The sequence below is a fragment of the Dothidotthia symphoricarpi genome, assembly GCF_010015815.1.
Source record: "Dothidotthia symphoricarpi CBS 119687 unplaced genomic scaffold P153scaffold_15, whole genome shotgun sequence".
NCBI lineage: Eukaryota > Fungi > Ascomycota > Dothideomycetes > Pleosporales > Dothidotthiaceae > Dothidotthia > Dothidotthia symphoricarpi.
Genome location: NW_022985022.1, coordinates 398,257 through 419,226, shown reverse-complemented (window position 1 = coordinate 419,226; position 20,970 = coordinate 398,257). Strand labels below are relative to the sequence as shown.

At 52.0% G+C, this 20,970-nt stretch overlaps 9 protein-coding genes across 9 annotated transcripts; 4 read left to right on the top strand and 5 right to left on the bottom strand.

Annotated features, from left to right (window-relative positions):
* Positions 1–573: 573 nt before the first annotated feature.
* Positions 574–1,770, top strand: P153DRAFT_344593 (carbohydrate phosphatase; the record flags this gene model as incomplete). Its single annotated transcript, XM_033666057.1, has 1 exon — positions 574–1,770. The coding sequence occupies exon 1, from the start codon at positions 661–663 to the stop codon at positions 1,768–1,770; it is 1,110 nt and encodes a 369-aa protein (XP_033521589.1). The 5' UTR covers positions 574–660.
* Positions 1,771–2,241: 471 nt separating this feature from the next.
* On the bottom strand, positions 2,242–3,079 carry P153DRAFT_358820 (retrograde transporter; the record flags this gene model as incomplete). The annotated part of the gene is made up of 4 exons (XM_033666830.1): positions 2,242–2,358; positions 2,429–2,842; positions 2,948–2,962; positions 3,023–3,079. The coding sequence occupies 4 exons, from the start codon at positions 3,077–3,079 to the stop codon at positions 2,242–2,244; spliced, it is 603 nt and encodes a 200-aa protein (XP_033521588.1).
* A 1,616-nt stretch (positions 3,080–4,695) lies between these two features.
* P153DRAFT_296235 (AhpC-TSA-domain-containing protein) lies at positions 4,696–5,501 on the bottom strand (the record flags this gene model as incomplete). Its single annotated transcript, XM_033664075.1, has 2 exons — positions 4,696–5,078; positions 5,144–5,501. The coding sequence occupies 2 exons, from the start codon at positions 5,499–5,501 to the stop codon at positions 4,696–4,698; spliced, it is 741 nt and encodes a 246-aa protein (XP_033521587.1).
* A 1,264-nt stretch (positions 5,502–6,765) lies between these two features.
* On the top strand, positions 6,766–8,761 carry P153DRAFT_398551 (N amino acid transport system protein; the record flags this gene model as incomplete). Its single annotated transcript, XM_033671655.1, has 7 exons — positions 6,766–6,971; positions 7,113–7,126; positions 7,180–7,584; positions 7,646–7,792; positions 7,851–8,291; positions 8,362–8,477; positions 8,538–8,761. 7 exons carry the CDS (start codon positions 6,766–6,768, stop codon positions 8,658–8,660), a joined length of 1,452 nt encoding a protein of 483 aa, XP_033521586.1. The 3' UTR covers positions 8,661–8,761.
* Positions 8,694–10,155, bottom strand: P153DRAFT_61331 (uncharacterized protein). The gene has a single exon (XM_033673302.1). It carries the CDS (start codon positions 9,965–9,967, stop codon positions 8,963–8,965), a length of 1,005 nt encoding a protein of 334 aa, XP_033521585.1. The 5' UTR covers positions 9,968–10,155; the 3' UTR covers positions 8,694–8,962.
* Positions 10,156–11,607: 1,452 nt separating this feature from the next.
* Positions 11,608–13,286, bottom strand: P153DRAFT_368521 (uncharacterized protein). The gene has a single exon (XM_033668536.1). The coding sequence runs from the start codon at positions 13,053–13,055 to the stop codon at positions 12,072–12,074; it is 984 nt and encodes a 327-aa protein (XP_033521584.1). The 5' UTR covers positions 13,056–13,286; the 3' UTR covers positions 11,608–12,071.
* An 884-nt stretch (positions 13,287–14,170) lies between these two features.
* On the top strand, positions 14,171–14,537 carry P153DRAFT_398549 (uncharacterized protein; the record flags this gene model as incomplete). The annotated part of the gene is made up of 1 exon (XM_033671654.1): positions 14,171–14,537. The coding sequence occupies exon 1, from the start codon at positions 14,199–14,201 to the stop codon at positions 14,535–14,537; it is 339 nt and encodes a 112-aa protein (XP_033521583.1). The 5' UTR covers positions 14,171–14,198.
* A 39-nt stretch (positions 14,538–14,576) lies between these two features.
* Positions 14,577–15,627, top strand: P153DRAFT_398548 (uncharacterized protein; the record flags this gene model as incomplete). Its single annotated transcript, XM_033671653.1, has 2 exons — positions 14,577–15,033; positions 15,091–15,627. The coding sequence occupies 2 exons, from the start codon at positions 14,577–14,579 to the stop codon at positions 15,435–15,437; spliced, it is 804 nt and encodes a 267-aa protein (XP_033521582.1). The 3' UTR covers positions 15,438–15,627.
* A 4,353-nt stretch (positions 15,628–19,980) lies between these two features.
* On the bottom strand, positions 19,981–20,665 carry P153DRAFT_387735 (uncharacterized protein; the record flags this gene model as incomplete). Its single annotated transcript, XM_033670680.1, has 2 exons — positions 19,981–20,399; positions 20,503–20,665. 2 exons carry the CDS (start codon positions 20,663–20,665, stop codon positions 19,981–19,983), a joined length of 582 nt encoding a protein of 193 aa, XP_033521581.1.
* Positions 20,666–20,970: the final 305 nt, after the last annotated feature.

Sequence of the window (20,970 nt, the reverse complement as noted above, 5' to 3'; positions counted from 1 at the left end):
GGCTTTAAATGCTAGTTTTTCTTCTAAAGGGGTACTTGTAAGGGTTGCAAAGCCTCTAAGCAAGGGTTGTAGCGAATAGGGGGCTCACGATAGACTTTTTTTCAACCAGGCACCCGAGCCGGGGGGGGGGGTGTACAGCAACCTCGCTTGAGGAAGGTGGATCCAACGATGGTCTCCCGAATCGGCCCGTCTACGGACGCGGGGTTGGCGTGGCTGTGATTCCCGTCCCGTGGTGCATGAAAGGGTGCCCTTGCGAGACAAGAGTGGATTGTGCTGTACTGTGTATTGTTGGAGGCGTGGGGATTCGGTCCGTTCGGTCTCCGTCAGGTTATTCACACTGTGAGTTGGATGTAATTCGGTCTAGGGTGCGTTTGTGCAGCAAGTGCAGTCTCAGAAGTCTCAGCAGTCTCTTGTGGACGCGGTCGCGCATGCGTGGATGATCTGGATCGCCTGATGTGCTGTGCTCCTGCTGTCCAAGAGGCTCGAACTTGCTCAAGACATTCGCATTCGACTTCGACTAGAGGTCTGCGAATCTTGCAGCACGCAAGAATGCGAGGCCCACCATGAGGTGGGGACCTCAGCTCACCAAAGAGCTCCACAGTAACAAACCAACGACCTCAGCCTAGTCCTCCACTCCTCAACACACCACTCACATCGACAATGGCGACATCGTACTCCCCCGAGCTCGCCCTCGCCCTGCGCGCTGTACACAGCGCCTCGATCCTCACCAAGTCCGTCCTGCGCACGCTCAAAAACAACGTCTCTGCCGAAACAAAGCCCGACTCCTCCCCCGTCACAATCGCCGACTTCGCCGCACAGGCCCTCCTCATTGCGGCCCTGCACGCCGTCTTCCCGTCTGATACATTCCTCGGCGAAGAGAGCGCAGACGCGCTGCGCGAGAATGAGGGGCTAGCAGACCGCGTGTGGGACCTTGTGCAACGACACCGAATGAGCGACGCGCATGGCCAGGATGTAGAAGCTTTGACGCTGCCACGCAGCAAGGAGGACATGTTTGATCTGATTGATCGCGGGGGGAAGGCGACGAAGACAAGTGAAGGGCGGGTGTGGGTTATGGATCCTGTGGATGGAACGGCGACGTTTATGCGGGGACAGCAGTACGCTGTTTGTCTGTGTTTACTCGTCGACGGCGTGCAGAAGGTCGGCGTCATTGGATGTCCCAATCTAGCTTTCGACGTGCATGGCCCGTTGGGACAGATGCGACTACATGAAGACCACGTCGATGAAGCAGGTTATGGCGTCGTGCTATCTGCCGTCGAGGGCCAAGGGACATATGTGCGCGCCATGCACGCCGACACTCTAGGGGAATCGCGACGCATTGATCTGACGCAGCTCGAGACGAGGGAATTGGTTGCGCTCAACTTTGTTGAGAGCACGATAGGCAAGACGTCACTCTCGCAGGCGGAACACAAAGCTGTCGCGGAGTCGCTGGGCGCGACGAACTGGCCTGGCACCGTTGTCTGGTCGCAGCAGCTCAAGTACGTTGCACTGGCGCTTGGCTCGACGGACGTGATGATTCGTATCCCAAAGACAAAAGATAGGTTTACATGCGTGTGGGATCACGCTGGCGGACACATCCTGTTCCAAGAGGCCGGTGGGGCGATCAAAGACTTCAATGGCCAAGCGATTGATTTCGCGCAAGGTCGCCATATCACAGGGGAGAACAACTATGGCATGATTGCCACGATGCCGGCGCTTTTTGATCAAGTCGATCAGGCCACTAAGGACGTCCTTGCACGTCGGTCGCAGTGATGCAGTTGCTCGTTTCTGTAAAAGAACGCACTGTGCGAAGAGTTGCCACGTGGTGCGAGGCGAGAGGCTTGATTAATTCGACGGAGATATGGAGCCTCACCGGACAGCTGCACTACTGCAGTGGGTATCACAGAGTGTGGGGTAAACAAAAATGAACGATGGGCAAATCACTGAGCGTGAGTCTCGCCTGAGCGTTATACTTTGTCTGGCGTCTCGATATCTTTAGGCGACACAAACATGCTCGTACAACGCAGCTTGCATGAGCTAGATTCTGCTACTAACCGTGAAGACCAGTATCTACCGTCACTGTGGAACTGCGGAGAAATCTCAGCAGAAATACTTATCCACTCAGCAAGGCTAAATGGCGTGACGTGGTGGTACTGAGGTTGTGAAACCGTGTACTTGGATTGTATTTCCCCGAATCATGCATACCCTCACTGAGCCGTTCAAAGCCGTATACTGTCCCACTCTTTACGATGCACCACCTCCATTTTTCCGAAACGACACCTTCTCCACAGCAACGTTCTCGTTCCCTTCCGCATCCTTGCGCAACTGGTACACATACAGCACCAGAACATCGCCTTGGACCTGTCCATTCGTTAGCCGATCGTTCTACCACTTCCTTTCCTCCATTGTCCATAGTGAAAGGTAAACTTACATCCATCAGCACAAAACTTGGCGTAGGCTCCTCATCTTCAGTCCACCACCCCGTCGTCATAGCACCAGTAGCACTCCCCGGGTTGACAAAGAACTTGCCCTCCATCTCATACGCCTCGAACTTATGTGTGCCGCCCCACAGCAGGACGTCGACGTCCATCTGGCGGGCAGCAATGAGCAGGCTGTCACCATCACCTGGCGGGATGATGGTGTGCCCGTGGGTGAAGCCTATGCGGAGGGAACCATGCGTGACGACCTTTGACAAGGCGAGGTTAGGCGCTTCGACGTCGAAGTCGCCTTTTACGATTTGTAGGTCGGGCGCGATGGCGCGCAAGAACTCGTAAGTTTCGCGGTCGGTGATGTTGCCTAGGCAGAGAATTTGACCGATTTTGCCGGGCGCCAGGAGCTTCTTGAACTATGTAGGGTAGGGTGAGTCGAGGCGCGTGAGTGTCTATGTAAACGAGAGGGATGGGGCGCGATGGTCGGAAGAGGGGAGGGCGGATAGACGGTGGTGGCGTACCTTTGCGGGGATATCCTACGAGTCCTGTAAGTTTGTGAGGCCGAGCATTGTATGTGTAGATGGATGGGATCTTACTGCAGCTCTGTCTGGTATGAAGAGGTCGCCTAGGACCAGCACCAGTCGCGACGCCATTGCAGGGGTCTCACTAGGTTATTAGACAATATAGACTCTACACAGAGACAGTAGAAGCTGCGCGCAAGTTGTAGGAGAGAAATGTAGTAGAGAGATCTCTGGGCGCAAGATGCGGAGTGGTTGTGCGTGAAGCTTGGGGAAGCTATGCTGTCACTGTCATCGCAAGGCGGTGGCAGAATCATGGTCCTACTGGGATGAGTAAGCCACTCAACCCATGATTTCTACTCGAATGCACCGCCTCCTCATCACTTCTAGTATCTCTCAAAGCAATAAGATAATACAAGAAATCCTCCATGTTACGATGCGTTACGGCCACAAAAGTACATCGCCCTGTTGCATGGTTCAATATGCATTGCAAAGACGTCAATCCATTTCCATATAAGTGTCGTTGACAATGAACGTAGTACAAAAGTCCAACGAATCCAATTCACGAGAACTTTACGCTGGTCTGTGGAAGCGATACAGACAAGGTTTTGACATGATGGGCATTATCCTATCCTCCCAGCTTTACTCGAGTCTTTCGCTTTCGTTACTTTGATACACCCTCTCTCAACACTGAATATATGTCTTTGTAACATCAAAAAAAGAACCCTGACATGTTTCCATATCTGCGTGTTTTATTTATCTAGTATACACTACCCACAAGATCGTTGCATCCTAGTATCCAAAGCTCTACAGGACAAGACGTATGCATTCCTTAAATATCCTTGATGCATTTCCCATTCTATACTCTTGAAACCAAAGTGTCCTAGAATCAACATGAAAACTCTTGTAAGTCCAACCTCGAGACCGAATCCAAAACTCCAGCATGTGAGCTCCATGTGGGTTGCTCGGTGTGTCGTTCCTCGCTGCTTATTACGAGCTCCAGATAAGTGGAGGACAACGCCGATGTCTGCGGCTCTCTTCAACCGAACCCATCAACTTTGCTATCTAAACTTAAGAGACATCTTCACACATATTCTTGAGATCAAATTGCCCTGAGCATTCTCACGTGTATCGAGTCTGCTTTCTTCCTGCATGCCGTCTTACTTATCTCGCCATATGTCATTACATCAAAAGTCATTCTCAATCCTAGACATGATGTCAACATGCACCAGACTGAGTCCACAAGAGGCTCATGTTTAGTTTCCCAGATCCCTTCGTTCATCACTGAAATGCTATTCTGTAGTCTGCCTATCGCGAGCAAAAGCTCGTGTCGCACTTGGGACGTGCCATTCGTCAATGCTTGAAATGGTGTTATCATAGATGGTTTGCAAGCCCTTGGGACATGTCTTTACTCGGCCCATGGTCTAGAAATGATAGAGTCACTTCGTTACTTGTGTTGATCGATCACTCATCACCAAGATATCGGTGTTCGAGCTGCATGTTTGTGTTCGCCCAAACAGATGCATTCAACCGTGTAATTTCCAGGCAGTCGCGTAGAGACGAGAGTTTGGATGGGTACGGGGCGACTAAAATGCACAAAGGACAGGATACTCGTCAGCTCCCTTGGTACATGCTTTACGCTTGATGCATTTAACAAAAAAGTCTCAGCCCTTTCAACTCCTTGTAGACAAAACAACAAGATCCAACACGATGTCTGGAAAATGAACTCAACGAAGCGAGCAGAAATGATCTCAAGCATCAATCTTCTCGGCCGTATCTGCAACCTCATCAGCCGTCTTTGCAGCCTCGACATCGCCATCCTTAACCTCCCCGCTCCCGACAAGCTTCTTAACGACCTCAACGGTCGCCGCAGGACCACCGGGCTCAGCAGCCAGAACCTTGCCTGACTTGTCTACGACAAACACACCACGTGTCGTTCCCTTAGGCGTCTTCTTCAAACCAATAGCAGAGATGAGCGTCTGCGCAGGATCGCACAGCAGCGTGTAGGGCAGCTTCTGCTTCGTCTTGAACGTGGTGTTTGCCTTGGGGCTGTCATTCGAGAGGCCAAAGATGCTGTACCCCGTCGCGGTGAGGGGCTCGTACGAGTCGCGGAAGAGGCAGACTTGTGTGGTGCCTGGCAACGCATTAGCCCGGTGCCTGAACGATGGTGTGGTTGAGATCAGTGGGCGTGTCACTTACAACCAGGTGTTGAAGCTTTGGGGTACGTGAACAGCACAACACCGCCCTTGCTCTCCTCTACAAGTTTCGCAAAGGTCGTCTTGTTGCCGTCGTTTGTCTCGATCTCACCGCCAAAGGCAGATAGGTCGATTGTGTCGCCAACCTTGGGTATGCCAGTAGTAGCGCCATTGGTCACACTGACAACAGCATCCTTGACAGCTTCGACAGTCTCAGTAACGGTCTCAGTGACAGCTTCTGTGGCCTTCTCGACGACAGTCTTCTCGGCAGCTGGTTTCTTCTCTTTGGGCGCGGCCTTCTTCTTGGCTGGGCGCGCTGGCGCTGGAGGAGCCTCTTTGCGCTTGCGGAGTTCGACGGGCATGATGAATAGATAGGTCGCTGGGGAACTGTCGCAATCGCGTTAGAGTCGTAAATTGCTCTCAATGGGGTTGATATGCGATATGGAGATGGTATTGGGGCAGCTTGCGACGTAGGTGAGGTCGAGGCGCTTACCGTGTACTGCTCGCTAGCAAGCTGCTGTACTACCTGCGCGATATCAAGAAGCGTACTGTGTGCAATGGCAAGACGCAATGTACGAAGTGATTAGCAGGAAGTATTAGCTGAAGACGCGAGCGCGGTCACGGTAAAGGCTCGAAGCTCCAATCTCCCAGCCTCTTCCCTTGGCAATACGTCCGTATTGACTTTAGCCAGCTTACATGAGCTGCATCTTCCATGGTTTTATTTCGCGATCCAGGCGATCCAGGATTAGGGACGATGTCTCATTGGTCGTTACAAGGGATGAGCGTTCTGCAATGCACCTTCCGTATGTTCGGTGGCTTGTTCCGAACGTGTCGTAGCTTCCGTTCCCGCGCCCCCACAGCAACGGCTTCTCCTCAACAGATAACCTTTCGTCGACAACCACATTTTGGACTAACCTGTGGTGATATCTTTCGCCATGATGGCATCTCTTAAGAACTGTGCTATCCAGAATCGTTGTCGTAGCACCTGGCACATCATTTGTCCGCAATGGCTTGTTCCAACTCTGGGCTATGTCATCACCCGACTCCATTCAATTCCATGGGTTGGACAGCTGTAGCAACGAAAATCTCATCATAGTCTATTTTCGTACCGTAAAGTATCATCATGGCTGTCCTGGGGTGAGGTCTCGTCAGGGAATCGAATTCTGTCGACAAACAGCAAGTTTTATAGGTGATGTTGAAAGATACCTAATCCACAGGAGGTTTTTCTGGCATTCGCGTTATTTGTCTTGTCTTGTTCTACGTTATCATAACGTCTTTTTTCTCTGCCCGGTTTCTGTTCCTTGTCGTTGACCGCCAGTCACCCACCTGTCCATGGCCTGTAGAGTCGGACGATCAAATCCCCCTAGCGACCAGTCGCTCGTCACTGCGCACATTCAGGCGCTATGATCATGATCTTCTCTTTTCTGCTTGGCCAATCTGTTGTCATAACTTCTTCAACTATGGTTCCGATCGTCATTCCCCCTCGTGCCCACATGTGTCGATAAGAAGCACTAACCATTCCCCGCACTTGAACAGATCTATATTCGCCAACGCATTCCTTTTGATCAGTCTGCCTTGCTTCCAGCTCTAAACTATCATCTTTCACCATAATCCTCATTCGAGATCATGGCTACTGCCTACGAGAGAACTGTATCAACGCCGGAAGCACAGCTGCCTTCAAGAGAGAAGACCAAGAACTCAAATAAGCAGATTCTGCAGCAACAGAGCACAATTGCAGCAGACTCAGAGGGACAGAGTGCAGCTGTTATGGAGAGGGATGTCTTTGGCAACGAAGAAGGTGCTGAGACTGCCTATAAGACCTGCGAATGGTGGTATGTATGGACGATTTACTGTACTGTTTCGTATGGCTTTGAGATGAAACATGAGTTAAATGCCAACACATCCAAACTCATTTTAGCATCAATTTCAATTATTTGCTCGTCTAGGTATCATGGCTAACCAACCCCAAACAGGCACACGGGAATTTGTACCTCCCCTTCCCTCACCTTCGAAGCCCCTCCAACTACTAACCTCCTGCAGTAATGATAGCCGGAAACGTCTCCCTTGGCGTCCTTGCCCTCCCGCAAGCCCTCGCCATTCTCGGCCTCGTCCCCGGCCTCCTCTGCATCTGTTTTCTCGGCCTCATCGCCACCTACACGGGCTGGATAATCGGCGAATTCAAGCTCGCACACCCTCAAGTACATTCCTTCGCCGATTGTGGTTTCCTGATTGCAGGGCCCATCGGCCGCGAGGTGCTCGCCGTAGCTCAAGTGTTCATTCTGATCTTTGTAATGGGCGCGCATCTCTTGACGTTTGCCGTGGCCATGAACGCTATCACGGAGCATGGAGCTTGCACTATCGTTTTTAGCGTTGTAGGCTTGACGGTGTGCTTTTTGTTAGGGTTGCCAAGGACATTTAAGAATGTTAGCTATTGTAGCATCTTCTGTGAGTACATCTACGACCAAAGGGGCGATGGAAAAGGAACTGAGCCCGCTAACTAACACAGCTTGCCTCTCTATCATCATCGCTGTTCTAGTGGCTATGATTGCGATCGGAATCGAAAAATCAAACAAGGGCGACATCCTCGCTGTGCGCAAAGGCGTACCACTCGTAAAGGGCCTAGGTCCCGTTTTGAATATCGTTCTAGCATACAGTTCGTCTTCATCCCCTCTCATAAGCCTGCCTTACACAGCCCAGTTAACATTCCCCAGCCGGCCACGTAGCATTCTTCTCCTTCCAGGCGGAGCTCAGAAACCCCCGTGACTTCAACAAAGCCCTCGTCTTCTCGCAATCCATCGCAATAACCTTCTACATGACTATCTCCGTCGTAATATACTACTTCGCAGGTCCGCTTGTAGCCTCCCCCGCGCTCGGCTCCGCGTCCCCTCTTATGAGCAAAGTCTGCTTTGGCATCGCTATCCCGACCATCGTCATCGCTGGCGTCATTGCTGGCAGCGTGGCGTGCAAATACATCTATATCAGGGTGTGGGCTGGCACGGATGTGGTACACAGCAATAGCTGGACGAGCGTGGGGAGTTGGGTGGGAATCTGTGCTGGGATCTGGTGCGTGAGCTGGGTGCTTGCAGAGGCCGTGCCGAATTTTAATCTCCTGTTGGGGCTGGTTGGGGCGCTCTTTGGAAGTTGGTTCAGCTGTAAGTCTTCATGCGCCTGTCTTGTATTGATGCATTTGGGTTTTGAGGAGATCGTTGGCTGACTGGATAGATGCAATTCCGCCTGTGCTATGGATGTATCAGCACAAGGGAAGGCTGTTTTCGTCGAAGAAGATGATAGCGCTTACGGTGATGAACTGTGCTGTTTGTCTGATGGGTCTGACGATTGTAAGTTGAACCTTCCTGTGCAGTGTGTTTCTGCAAGTGTGATACTGACGTGCGGTGTAGTTTGGACTAGGCATGTGGTCGTCGGGCTGGGAGCTTAATCGCGGATCCGGTGGCAAGGTCTTCTCGTGTGCGAACAACTGGAATCCTGTCAGCTGGGTAGGAGAGGATGCGAAGTCTCACTGATTCTGACATGGTCTTCATCGGTACAAGTAGCGAGTTGAGTGGGCGCAAGGTCATAGTACCAATTTGATTGTTTATACGGTAGAGACAGTGATCATACAATAGAGGAACCCAATCGTAGCGTCCTGCTTCTGATCTATCCTAGAATGAGTGTACCCAGTCTTCAACGCTCTTAGATCAACTGTAAGAAAACAACAGGTAATGAGATAGGGATGGAGTAGAGAATGAGTGACTGTCCTAAGTAGAAAAAACCAACGTGATCATCCCTCACGAAATTGCCTCTCGCGCCATCCAGGAACTTATGCTCATCCATAGATCGCCGCCTTACCCTTGCCCTCGTACTGTGGCTGCTTGTTATCGTCTTGAAGCGAGTATTTCGCCCTGTAGATCCGCTCACCCACCAGGGCTTGCTCGCCGTAGATAGCATAGACCAACTTGTATTTTTCCAAAGGTTTCTGTAAATTCCAGGTGTAGTTCTCACCGAGTTCGGTTACATGGTTGGCGATCTTGACTCCGGCGCGTCGTATGGAATCGTTCTCCAGATAGCCCCATTCTGTCGATTCTGCATCAATTGGAGTCCGATCTCCTACTTCTGGATAGATGGGATTCATGTTGTAGAGAATCCAGACCGGTCCTACCGTATTGCTGGCGGTGATTTCTGCTACGAGAGCATAGCCTGTGTCATCCCAGGGTACGTCGGCCGGATTGTTCTGGCTTGATCGGCTGAGTATCGCGTTCCGTACAGCTGGGGTTGTGCTCTCAACTTGGCCAAGCTGCACGAAAACAAATCCGGTATCATCGTTTCCCTGCGTGGAGTCGTCACTACCAGTGGATTCGTCAGAAGGCTCTTGGCGCCGGCGGCGGCTTTGGCTGAGGAGCATGTTCGCACCCAAGATGAAGCCACCACCACCACACAACTGTCGCTTTTCGTTCGAGTCCACCTGATCATCTGGGATTTCCAGTACTGATGGATTCGGCCACAATCGATAGAGAATCCCTTGATGGCTACCCAGAGCAATGTAAGGGTTCTTGTTACCATCAAGAAGGGTAGCGAGGGACGATACAGAATTTCTATTGCAGAAGTTTGTACTAATGATCTTCGTCCAGTAGTCCCTGGGCAATGGTGTTGTGGTGTCGACTTGTCTTGACATGATCCGATGGATATTCCAGTTGTCGAATCTTTCTCTATCCTCCTGTCGTGGTAATCGTTTGTTGATCCAAGGAGTCATCGAATCATCGAATGGGATGTTTGCCTTTATCAAATCATCCATCACTCTCTCACACTCTTCATCCGACAATGTGGAAGTCATGATAACTGTAGTATCAGGGTAGCTTTGGCGGATCTGTGTAGGTGTAAGAAGGTCTTGCTTGCAAAAGTAAGAAGCGGAGAAAAGGTGGTGATCACTGCGGAATGTGAACAGAGTTTTCTGTAGTGTTTGAGTGCAGACAGAAGAACTGTATTATAGGTGATCCTATGAACACTTAATCTTGGTACCTAAGTTTGGCCTTTTCAGTTTGGCCTGCTGCCTATGCTCAATAATGGATCATGTGGGGCTAGCGACGACGACAACCAAGGAAGAAATCTGAGGTGACTTGCTTGTTCCACAATCATGACTCATACATTATTCAAGGTCACTTAAACCACAAAGTTCCGTCACAATAGTCATGTGAATGTGAAGGCATAGGCAACACGGTGTGTTTGCATTGTTGCGACATACCCCCCCCCCGAGGTTTTCCCCAATGAACTAAGAGCAAGGGAAACTTTCTGTTGGCTCCTGAAGCTACATTGTATCTTCTGATTTGCTGGAATTTGTCCGTGGGGATGCCACAGTACCGGTAAACAAACACTTGCGAATGTTACGTTAGCTTCCGAAGTCGATCCACGCAAACAACAAAAAAGGAAAATCTATGCGTTTTCGTTGCCCAAACAAGTTTGGTTCGTGGAAAACCCAGCATCTGTGGCCTTATAATAACAGAAAGACGTCATTTGTATCGTAACAGGTGTGTGCATATTGGTCAATTGTAGAAGCGGGAAGTTCGTTGTCTGCACCCCCTCCGAAGCTGCTCTGATTATGTGTTCAGCATTACTGATCGATCGAATTTTCTCGACTCAACCACGGTTCACGACCCAAAGCCAAACCAAACTTTGATTAATGGCTGCCTAAGCTCTCAAACACGCGTCCGTATTAGTACATTCAGCAGCCAGTTGTTAAGAGACAGTTAATTAGCTCTCTGTTACTGTTATTATAGGCGCGCGTTATTCGGTGTAGTCAAAATTCTATTCGGTGTAGCGATGCCCGTTACTAAGGCTTAGAAACGAGTTTGTGGTATGTAAAACAATTAATAGTTTGTAAGTACTTTCTAGATTATAACTTAGTGTTTAAAGCTTTTAAATATTAGCTTATCTGTTTAAACCTCTCCTATAGCTGCTAACGCAGTTACGTTGCAACACTTTTGTTACGCCTAATATCACTGCTATATAAATTAAGTAGTTAATAGATTTTAAGTAAATTAGTTAGCTACCTAACAGTTGTAATACCGCCTGCTTAAAGGTTACTGCTAAATGTGTCTATGCCTCAGTGACAGGCATCGCTACACCAAATAGAATTTTGACTACACCGAATAGTGCCCGCCTTATTATATACTCTTACTAATGTTTACTGGGTGCAAAGGGGCTAGGTATTAGCCTCGACACTAAGTTACTATATAAGATTCTTACTGTGTTGCGTCTGTCTGCTTGTACAACAAGCATGAATACGCTAAGAACCTAAAATCATAACCCTAAAATAATAACAGCGGGAAGTAAGCTAGGTTCTTTGAGGTCCCTACAAGGTGCAAAACCGCACTCATACACTTTACAAAAGTTCACGCCAGGCGTATACTGCTCAAAATTCAGGTGTAAGATCACTGTAGTAATCTTTTATGTAGTTGCCAACCTGTTGCAACGCTGCGCCTTAGTTTCTAGTATTTCAGTTGACTGAGAGTGTTGCTCTGAATTCCGTCCTCAACCCCGAGTCGCTATGTTGTCGCTGTTAAGTACTCCACAGATACACCCAAATCGCACTGGCAAACTTCGAGATGATAGCCATGAACAATCATAGACGTAAGTACGACTGGAAGAGAAATATGGTCAGGTCACATGCCTGCGCGGAGAACTTTGCTGTGTTACGCTGCGGAGAATATGAGAATCGCGAGAGACGCGCGCGATACACATCATGTTGGACTTCTCTTATACATCCTGTACTTTCCTTCTTGACTTTGTTACACTTCCTCGTTAAACTTAGCAATGTATGGTTACACTTTCTTAGACCAACAACCACATGTCACTCTCCGGCTTTTGTGACCTACAAAAAGTATGACGTGTGTTGTGCACTTACCAGAAGCTCAGAAATCCTTCAAATGTGGAGAACCTCACTAATCTCGATGTCTTTTATAGATACCCCTCCGTTTATGACCAGTGCCAAGGTGGTGCCTTACCCAGAACTGATGGTATGTAGAGTAGTCTCTCTCGCCACTCAACCCTAGCTGTCCAGCAACATTGAGATACCCATCACCATTCCTTTCCAGACCATTCACATCCACACTGCCAAGGTTGCCGGGAAATTCTAGTTCCATCCACTCTGCGCGACAGTATGGGCAGGTTGTCTTGCCGCGTGCCATGGACATCCACTTCTGCATGCAGTCTTTGTGTATGTTGTTCCCGCAGCTCGCCTTACAGTACACGATGGCATCCTTGTTGGGATCAAGTTCGTCATAGCAGATGGGACATTCGCCTTCGATGGGCTTGCGATTTCCATCTTGTTCGTCGGTTGCGTCATTGTTGTCTACCTCGACGCCAGGGATTCGTGGTGCATGTTGAAACACTTCGTGTAGCTCGGAGCTAGTAAGAGCCAGTTGGTATGCGATCTTCTCTTGTGCTTTCAGCACACGCAACATGACGTATATTATGTGCTTGCACTGGTTCCCTTTGTTGGCGTATGGACAGTCGCAGCGAGGTGTGAGACCAATGTGTACAGTATACACTTTGCCTGTTGAGCCGGCAATGACTGCTTTCTCCTCCGGGACATTGTCGGTACCACAGCGTTCGCGTGAGAGCACAGTGAGACGTTGGGTGAGGGCGCGCTCCTTGACGTCTAAATAGCTTTGAGGCGGTCGTGTGCGAAATCGACGTTGACGCTTCTCTTCAGTAGGCACAATTTTATCGTACTTTGCTTTCTTCTTGAGCGTCTTTTTGGATGATTCGGCGGCGCCATCGACGACGTTCGACTGGGACTTTTTTGCTTTCTTGGGCGGCGCTTGGTACTCGTCCGACGGATCTTCAGTGCCATCCTCGTAGTAGGTGAGCGTTTTGCGTTTGCGCGCCGGTCGCGAGGGTTCCAGATGTGGGTCAGAATTCATGTTTGGAGCAGTAGTGGTAGGGAAAGGTGGGGGATGTGAGTGAGATGCTATGCTTGGCGTAGCGCTGGTGGGATGCACCTGGTGCAACAAGGAGTGAGACCTCAAGCTCGAGCTCAGATTCAGGTTCAGGAGGCAATCGGCGAGGTTGCATTGAAATGCTTGCAGTTGTTGATAAACATTGAAGCTCTGCAATGCACCGCCTTTCGTGGGAGGTATAACGCGAAATTGCTGATGGGAAGGTGGCGAACAATGACGACAAACAGCAATCGCGACTCGATACGTGAGCACGTGACGGTATCTCTCTAACGTTGCCAAGGGGCACCGCATAAACATCACGATCGGGGGTTTCCATCTATATGCTGACGACGATGCGTCTTTTTGACTCTCGCGCATTCAATGGCCACATGCTTACTGTAGTAGCGTGTTGAAGTCTGGCTCTTCGAGATCTCACGTATCGACAAAGTTCTACAGATATTGAGTCCACACTTCCTCCCTCGAATGCAACCTTGACCACATCAGGTGATATGTGGCAAGCTATCGCCTAAGGTGCATATATCGTCCTGGATTTGTATTTCGTTCGCAGTTGCTATCCACGGGGCCCTCTTCGAGTGCAGGCTGTGGGTAAGATAGAAAAGAACAGTTACACTTATCGGGAAGTATCTATTGGGCCGTACTCACAAATTCTCATTCTTCGTGCATTCACTGCTGAGTATCCTTTTTCTGGACTGCTGATTGACTTTGCAAGGAAACTGTCCATGTTGCTTCATACCAGTGGTGACTACAAGGGTCGATTTATGCTCTATCCACTCGATCTTGAACTTCACCTGCTCCCCCGTACCGAATCGAATCATTGCAGATCAACCACCCTGTGTTGTTGGGTGTGAAGGTGCCATGGCAAGCGGGGTGGGTAGGTGTTCATACGCCGAGCTCTAACTACAAATGGATAACTTTACTAATGATACAAGTAAACAAACTTTTATATTATATATTCCTATAAGAAGAGCTCGATCCGCACCTAAACTGCAAAATAGTTCCCATGGGTTTAAAACGCTTTTGTCGCTGCAGTGAGAGCCTTCCAGACCTATACTATTATATTGACTGAATTGTGTCGACACCTTCGCTCCACTCAACCTCCGAAACAGCATGAGTCACATCAAGGACCAAGTTGATGGGTGGATAGAGTGCGATAAGCAGTCGATCGTCGATCTTTTTTCCGCCCTTGTACGGTGCAAGACTCCTAGCCCTCCTGGGGACACACGAGACGCAATGACCTTGGTGGAAATGTTCATGTCTTCACAAAAACTTCCTTTCAAGAAAGCCACGGCCGTTGCAACAATGCCTAACCTCGTCTCTACGGTTAAGATGCCTGCAGAGGGGCGACATCTCATGTTCAGTGGCCACCTCGACGTCCTGCCCGCTGGTGACGAGTCGGGATGTGTCGATGACCCATGGAGCGGGAATGTGTCGGATGGGCGAGTATAGGGTCGCGGCGCGTCCGATATGAAGGCTGGTGTTACTGCGATGCCTTTCGCATCTGTATACTTGTCCTGGATGCGCGCGGACCTAAGCGGAAAGTTGTTAATAGCGCTCGCATCTGATGAAGAAACAAGGTACATGTTTGAGCAGATCAAGGGTGAAATGGTCGCAGACTGTGTCCTTTCCGCTGAGCCTAGCGGGACTGGTGCAATCGCTTTCTCCTCGAAAGGCTATCTACAATTTACTGTCGAAGTCGCAACTCGAGGCGCCATCTCTGGATACCCGAACGCTAGTCTCAGCGATATCCGCATTGCTATGCATATCATTCGCGATCTTGATCTGCTGGAAACAATCAATGTCGACCTACCTCCGTCGATTGCGACTCGGCTGGCGGATACGAAGTATCGGGGTTGGCTGGATGACATATACGGCGAGGGTGCGGCGGGCCTCATCCCAGTAGTCTCGATCAACGTTGGTACTATCCAAGGCGGCAGCTCTGCGAGTGTCATTGCACCAGATGATATCTTTGAAGTCACTGTTGTGACTCCCGTTTGAGCAGATTCACACTCGGTCTTTAGCGAGGCTAGCAAGATTGTCGCCCGGTACCCGGAAGCCCACATACGCCTTGAAGGAGCGGACGCAGCGGATATCTCAGACTCCGAGCACGAGATGACACCAATTTTTCAACATGTTGTCACAGACCTTGGCTGGCCCAAACCACAAATGGCGCCCGATACTGCCATCTCAGATCTCCGATATTGGCGATATCGCGGAATTCCGACATTTTGGTATGGTCCCGATGGAGAGCATGTCAGTGCTGCCAATGAGTCCGTTAAGATTGAAGAGCTGCTGCACCTCGTGCGCACGTATGTGGTTGCCTCAGCAGAATATCTCAAGAAGAGCTAAGCGTTACGTGCTCGCGCTTTCAAAGCGGTGATGAGTCGTGATGGTAGAAAAAAGTTCTAGGCTATATTCATTCTTTCATCGATGGCCATAGTTGCAACGTTGTTATGCCAAGTACATATGAATCCATAGATGAGAGGTTCAGATTACTCACAGTACATACAAGAGCGAGGAATGTTGGATGTGTCAGCAGAGCAACTACAACACTGACAGGATCTGTTACTAACAACGTGCTACTGGGCTGTAGTCTCCTGCAAAGAAATAGCATATACAGTCTTCTACAAATACAGCGTGTTGTTGGGAAGCAAGACCTGCTGACACATTGCTATATTGAGCCATGGTGTTACGAAGAAGACTTCGACGACTAGGTGATCCTCTATGCGCCGGCGTCCGCTCAATTCGCTCTGTACGAACCGAGCATGACGTTGTGAGAAGTTCCCGTCGGTGAAACTGCACTCAAGCTGTGTTGGCGCAAGTTAGATGGGAAAGCGCAGCGTGTGATTGAGCGTTGTTTCTCCCAAGAGCAACGTCGACGACATCCTGCTCCATAATCAGACAGCCCGCCTGGGTGGACGAATTCGGGTACGTCTATTAACACCTTTCCTTTATATATCCTACTTTTTTTCCAATAGCTCTCAAGGTAATCACAGTCGACGACATGTAACCCAACGGCTCCTAGAGACTCATCTCATAGCAACAAACCAAATCAACAACGAGGGCTCGACAATAACTTGGATAAAGTTCCGAAAGTAGACTTGCAAATCCGTCGTGCCAAACCATAATGCAGATTGCAAATACCCTCTTACACCGACCGCGCTTCCACAACACATCAACGAAACATGACTCCCACCTCTACCCACGCTATTGTATCCCCACGACACTACATGACACTATACTACAATACACTACACAACACCACCCCAACAAACTACACCATCCCAACACACCGCGCCACGCCATGCCAACCTAGCCCATCCTAACCAAGCCCAGCCTAACCAAGCCTGTGCATAAACACCAGCACAGACACCCAGTCTAACTTCCACACAGCGCCCGTGTCCCGCTCGCCTCCGACACAATGCACGATCGCACGCACGTACGCCTCAGGCGCCATTCCGCAATGCCATGTCACGTCACAGCATAAATTCCCCCTTCCAAATACCATTTTTTCCAACGCCAACGCCAAGACGCGGTGTGGTGTGGGTAGTTTATCATGAGCGATCGATCGATGCACGGAGATGTGTGTTTTGGCTGGTCTGGTGCGAAAAGGGGGGCGGAGCGGGTGCGGCGGAGATGAGACGGCGTTAGCGGTTGGGGGTGGGTATATTTATATTTATGGTCGTGGGATTATATTGGGATGTGTATATTGGGTGTGTTAAGATCGAGTGATGTATTGATTGATTCATTGGGGGACAGGGATTATCGGTGGTATTGTGCATGTCGGTGGTAAGATTGAAATTGCGAGTTCATGAGAAGCATTGTCATGTGCGATGTTGAAGTGTGAATAAATGTGAATATATTGATAACAGAGCCAGATATATGGATGTGTATGAAAAAAACTCCGCGCAATGCCTCAAAATCCGCGTTCGCAGACGATACAAAACGCGAAAACAGCTGCTAAACAAAGGAAATGTAAAAGATTAGAAAAGGAGATAGATCATGACGCATCAGCCCGCGTCCCTGCCATCATCACCGACTCTCTACAAGCAAAAGAACAAAGTGAGTATGGAGTAATACAGTGTTTATATTGTCGAATTTGTACATGATCCTCTTTTCTAATCCAAACACAGACTAAACAACACAACACTGGCCCTGCCCGAGGAGCCAAAAGCGACAGCGGAACGCAGACAAGACTTGTAAGAAAAGAGCCAAGTGACCCGTAATGCTATGAAGCGCTTAGACACAAAGGAAAACGTCTCAACTCATGAGTAACGCTTAACGGCGCATGCGGTATCCAGTGCCGTAGCCGGAACCGTATCCGCTGCCGTAACCGGAGCCCTGGGTAGAGCTGGGCGCGGCAGAGGAAGCCTCGTAAGGAGCCGCGCTGGAAGCAGATGGGACTTCAGATGCGTAGGGAGTCTCAACGGCAGCGGAGCTGGAGGCAGCTCCGTAGCCACCGGCGACGGGGTAGGCAAGGCTGGAGGCAGCGGGCGAAGGGGTGGAGGCAGGGTAAGCGACCTCGGTGGAGGCAGCGGGGGTCTCAGTGGGGTAAGGAGTCTCAACGGCAGCAGAGCTGGACGAGGCGGGGTAGGGGACCTCAGATCCAGCGGGAGTCTCAACAGGGTAGGCAGACGACGATGGGACATCAGAGCCGGCAACACCGGTACCCATGGGGTAGGCAGAGGTGGAGGTCATGAAGCCAGTGGGGCCGACGTTGGTGAACGAGGCGGTGCCGTTGTTGGTTGGGTAAGGGGCAACGGGTGTAGCGAAGCTGGACGGGTATCCGGAAGCAGGGGTCTCAACAGCGGTCTCGCCAGCAGGAGTCGAGACTGGGTAGCCAGAGGCGGGGGTGACATCGGACTGACCAGCGGTGACAGTGACGGTCTCCTTGGTGGTAACGGTAACGGTGACAGGTGCGGCGCACTCCTCCTCACCGGCAGGGGTGGAGCTGGATGGGTAGGCAGCGCTGGCAGAGCCAGAGGGGTAGCTCTCCTCACCGACGGGGACCTCGGAAGAAGGAGTGGGCTTGACAGTCACGTACTTGACCGAAGTCTGGGTGGACTTGATGGTAGCAGTGATGGATCCAGACGCGCCACCTGCGGGGCCGGTAGGGTAGTTCTGCTCGCTGACGGGGTACGCAGCAGAGGGGGTCTCAGCAGAGGGAGTCTCGGCAGAGGGGGTAGCCTTGACAGTGATGACCTTGGTCGAGTAAACGGTCGAGGTGCTGGTGGAGGTGAGCTCCGTGGTGACTGGGTGAGCAGTCGATCCAATGCCGATGGTGTAGACGAGGGTCTCGGTCATGACGCTGGTGATCTCGGAAACGGGGACCTCGCTGGTGACAACCTGCTCGCCCTGGGTGGAGGAAGGAGCGGGGGTGGCCTTGGTGAGGTCAGACTCGGCGCAGACGGTCGTGCCAACGGGGACGACGCTCGTGATGAGCGAGGTGGACTGGCTTGGGCAGTCGGTGACGGTCGAGGGGCACGCAGTGACGGTGAAGATCTGAGTGGAGTAGATGACCGATGTCACGTAGTCGGTGACGGGAGTGCCCTCGGGGTAGGAGCCAGTGCCGGATGGCATGGCACCAGTACCGGTGGGGTAAGGGGGAGCGGCACCAGTGGGGTAGTAGCCAGTTCCGCTGAGGGGAGTTCCGGTAGTCTCAGCAAGGGGGACGCTGGAGGACGCACCGGTAGGCACGTAAGGAACGGGAGGAAGGCTTCCAGACGGGCTGGGAGTGGCCTCGGCGCAGGCTGGCTGGCCGTAACCACCGCACTCAGCACCAGCGGGAACGGAGGAGCTCATCTCGCCGACAGGGTAGGCGACAGAGCTGCTCTTACCACCGACGGGGTAAGCGACAGAGCTGGACTCGGCGCCGCTGGGGTAAGCGACAGAGCTGGACTCAGCACCGCTAGGGTAAGCGACGGAGCTCTTACCACCAACGGGGTAGGCGGCGGAGCTGGACTCAGCGGCGGAGGGAACAGACGAGGACATGCCACCGGCAGGGGGGTAGACGGCAGCGGAGCTCGAGGCGGGAGTTGGGGCAGCAGAGCTCACACCCTCAACAGGCGAGCACTCGGGCTGTCCGTAGCCACCGCACTCGGGGCTGGACGAGGGAGTGGGGTAGGCAGACTCGCCGGGGTAGACGGCCGAGCTGCTTGCGGCGGCAGGAGTGGGGTAAGCAGACTCGCCGGGGTAGACAGCAGAGCTGCTCGCGCTGCCGACTGGGTAGGCAGCGGAGGAGCTCTTACCACCAACGGGGTAGGCGGCGGAGCTGCTCTGGCCACCGACGGGGTAAGCAGCGGCACTGCTCTCAGCGGCGCTGGGGACAGACGAGGATGGGTACTCGACGGGGTAGGCAGCGGAGCTGCTCTTGCCACCGACGGGGTAGGCCATGCTGGAGGCCGCTGCGGGGACAGTGGACGACGGGGTGGCGACGACGGCGCTGGAAACCTCGTTGCCATAGCCGCCGTATCCGCCGGAGCCGTAACCACCTGAACCGTAGCCACCTGAGCCGTAGCCGTTGGCGCGACGAGCCTGGCGGTGGCTGCGGGCCTCAGCGGCCGCAAGAGTAGCGAGGAATGCAACGGTAGCCTTCATGTTTGCTGATTTGGTTTTTCTTGGTCGTGTACTTGAGCTGAGAAGGAGTCGGCGCTACAGGGTGAATGCTGTTGATCCAGGAAAGAGTGACTGGATTAGGAGCAAATGAGAGACCCGTCTGAAAGCAGACGAAAGCGAATGTGGTGAACTGAAAGAGAGAGTTGCGGTGATGAAAAACAAAAGCAGTGCGCAGTCGCAATATATGAATAAACTGGCCCTCGCCGGATTGCAGGAGCACGGCCAAGGAAACATCGGGGCGCACTCATGGCACGCCCCTGGCAAATGTTAATTTTGGTTAGGGAGACTCGCCGCAGGGACCAGTCAGCGGGCGCGAGGGCCAGGAACAGGCGCTGGACTGCTGCGAGGCTAGCCAGTCAGGCACGAGAGCCATTAAACGGCGGCACAGACGAGCCGCTGGCAGAGACAGGCGGGCACATGTCAGCGCTGAGAGGTGCATCGTCGCGTTAGCAGGCCATGGTGAGGCCGTAGGTCGGTTACGCCGTGCAGTGGGCGGCCATACAGTCGTCGTGTGGTTGTCGTCCTGCTCGCGCCCTCGCTGGTCGCGCCTGCCTGCACTCGCACCTTCTCTGCCCGAGCGGTCACCGACGCTGCACTTGTCAGATTGCATGGCGCTTGGCCCGATGCACTCGTCCCCTGTGCGGATCCTCCCTGATAGAGCAGATACGAGGCGGGTACCTGGCAGCGATATGCATCCTGGGCGGTTGTGATCAGCCGTCAGCGCCGCCCCGTCGTGCTCCTTGCGGTCGAGGGAGACATGTCACCGTGTTTGAGGGCCACGCCTCGCCCACCCGCGCACTCTGCGACGCCGGAAAGGGCCATTCTGGTGCATTGTCGTCGACGGCGTGGCAATGGGCGTGTTCCAAATGCTCCAAAGCCCCCAGCACTCGCCAGGTGCCGCTGACGTCCGAGCGCTCGGCAGATTCCACATGCAGGAAGGTGCGACACAGGGCCTCAACCATGGCTGCCGTTGCACAATCCTTCACAATATGCACAATTTCCGCCCTCTACCGTCCCCACCGCCTCCCCAACACCTCCACCAGCATGAAAAACCCCGTCTGTATTCGAAACTTTGACATCTTGGTGCGAAACACATATCGTCATCTGCATCGACGTCCGTCGTATCGCCATGCAGAACACCCGTCTCCAAACGGTCGCTAGGAACGGAAGCCACACCTTCTCTCAGCTGCCCCCTAAGAGCCACCGCCAAAGCGTCCTCGTATCGTCACATGGGCCCCACCTTACACCAACTCCAGACCAGACTCCA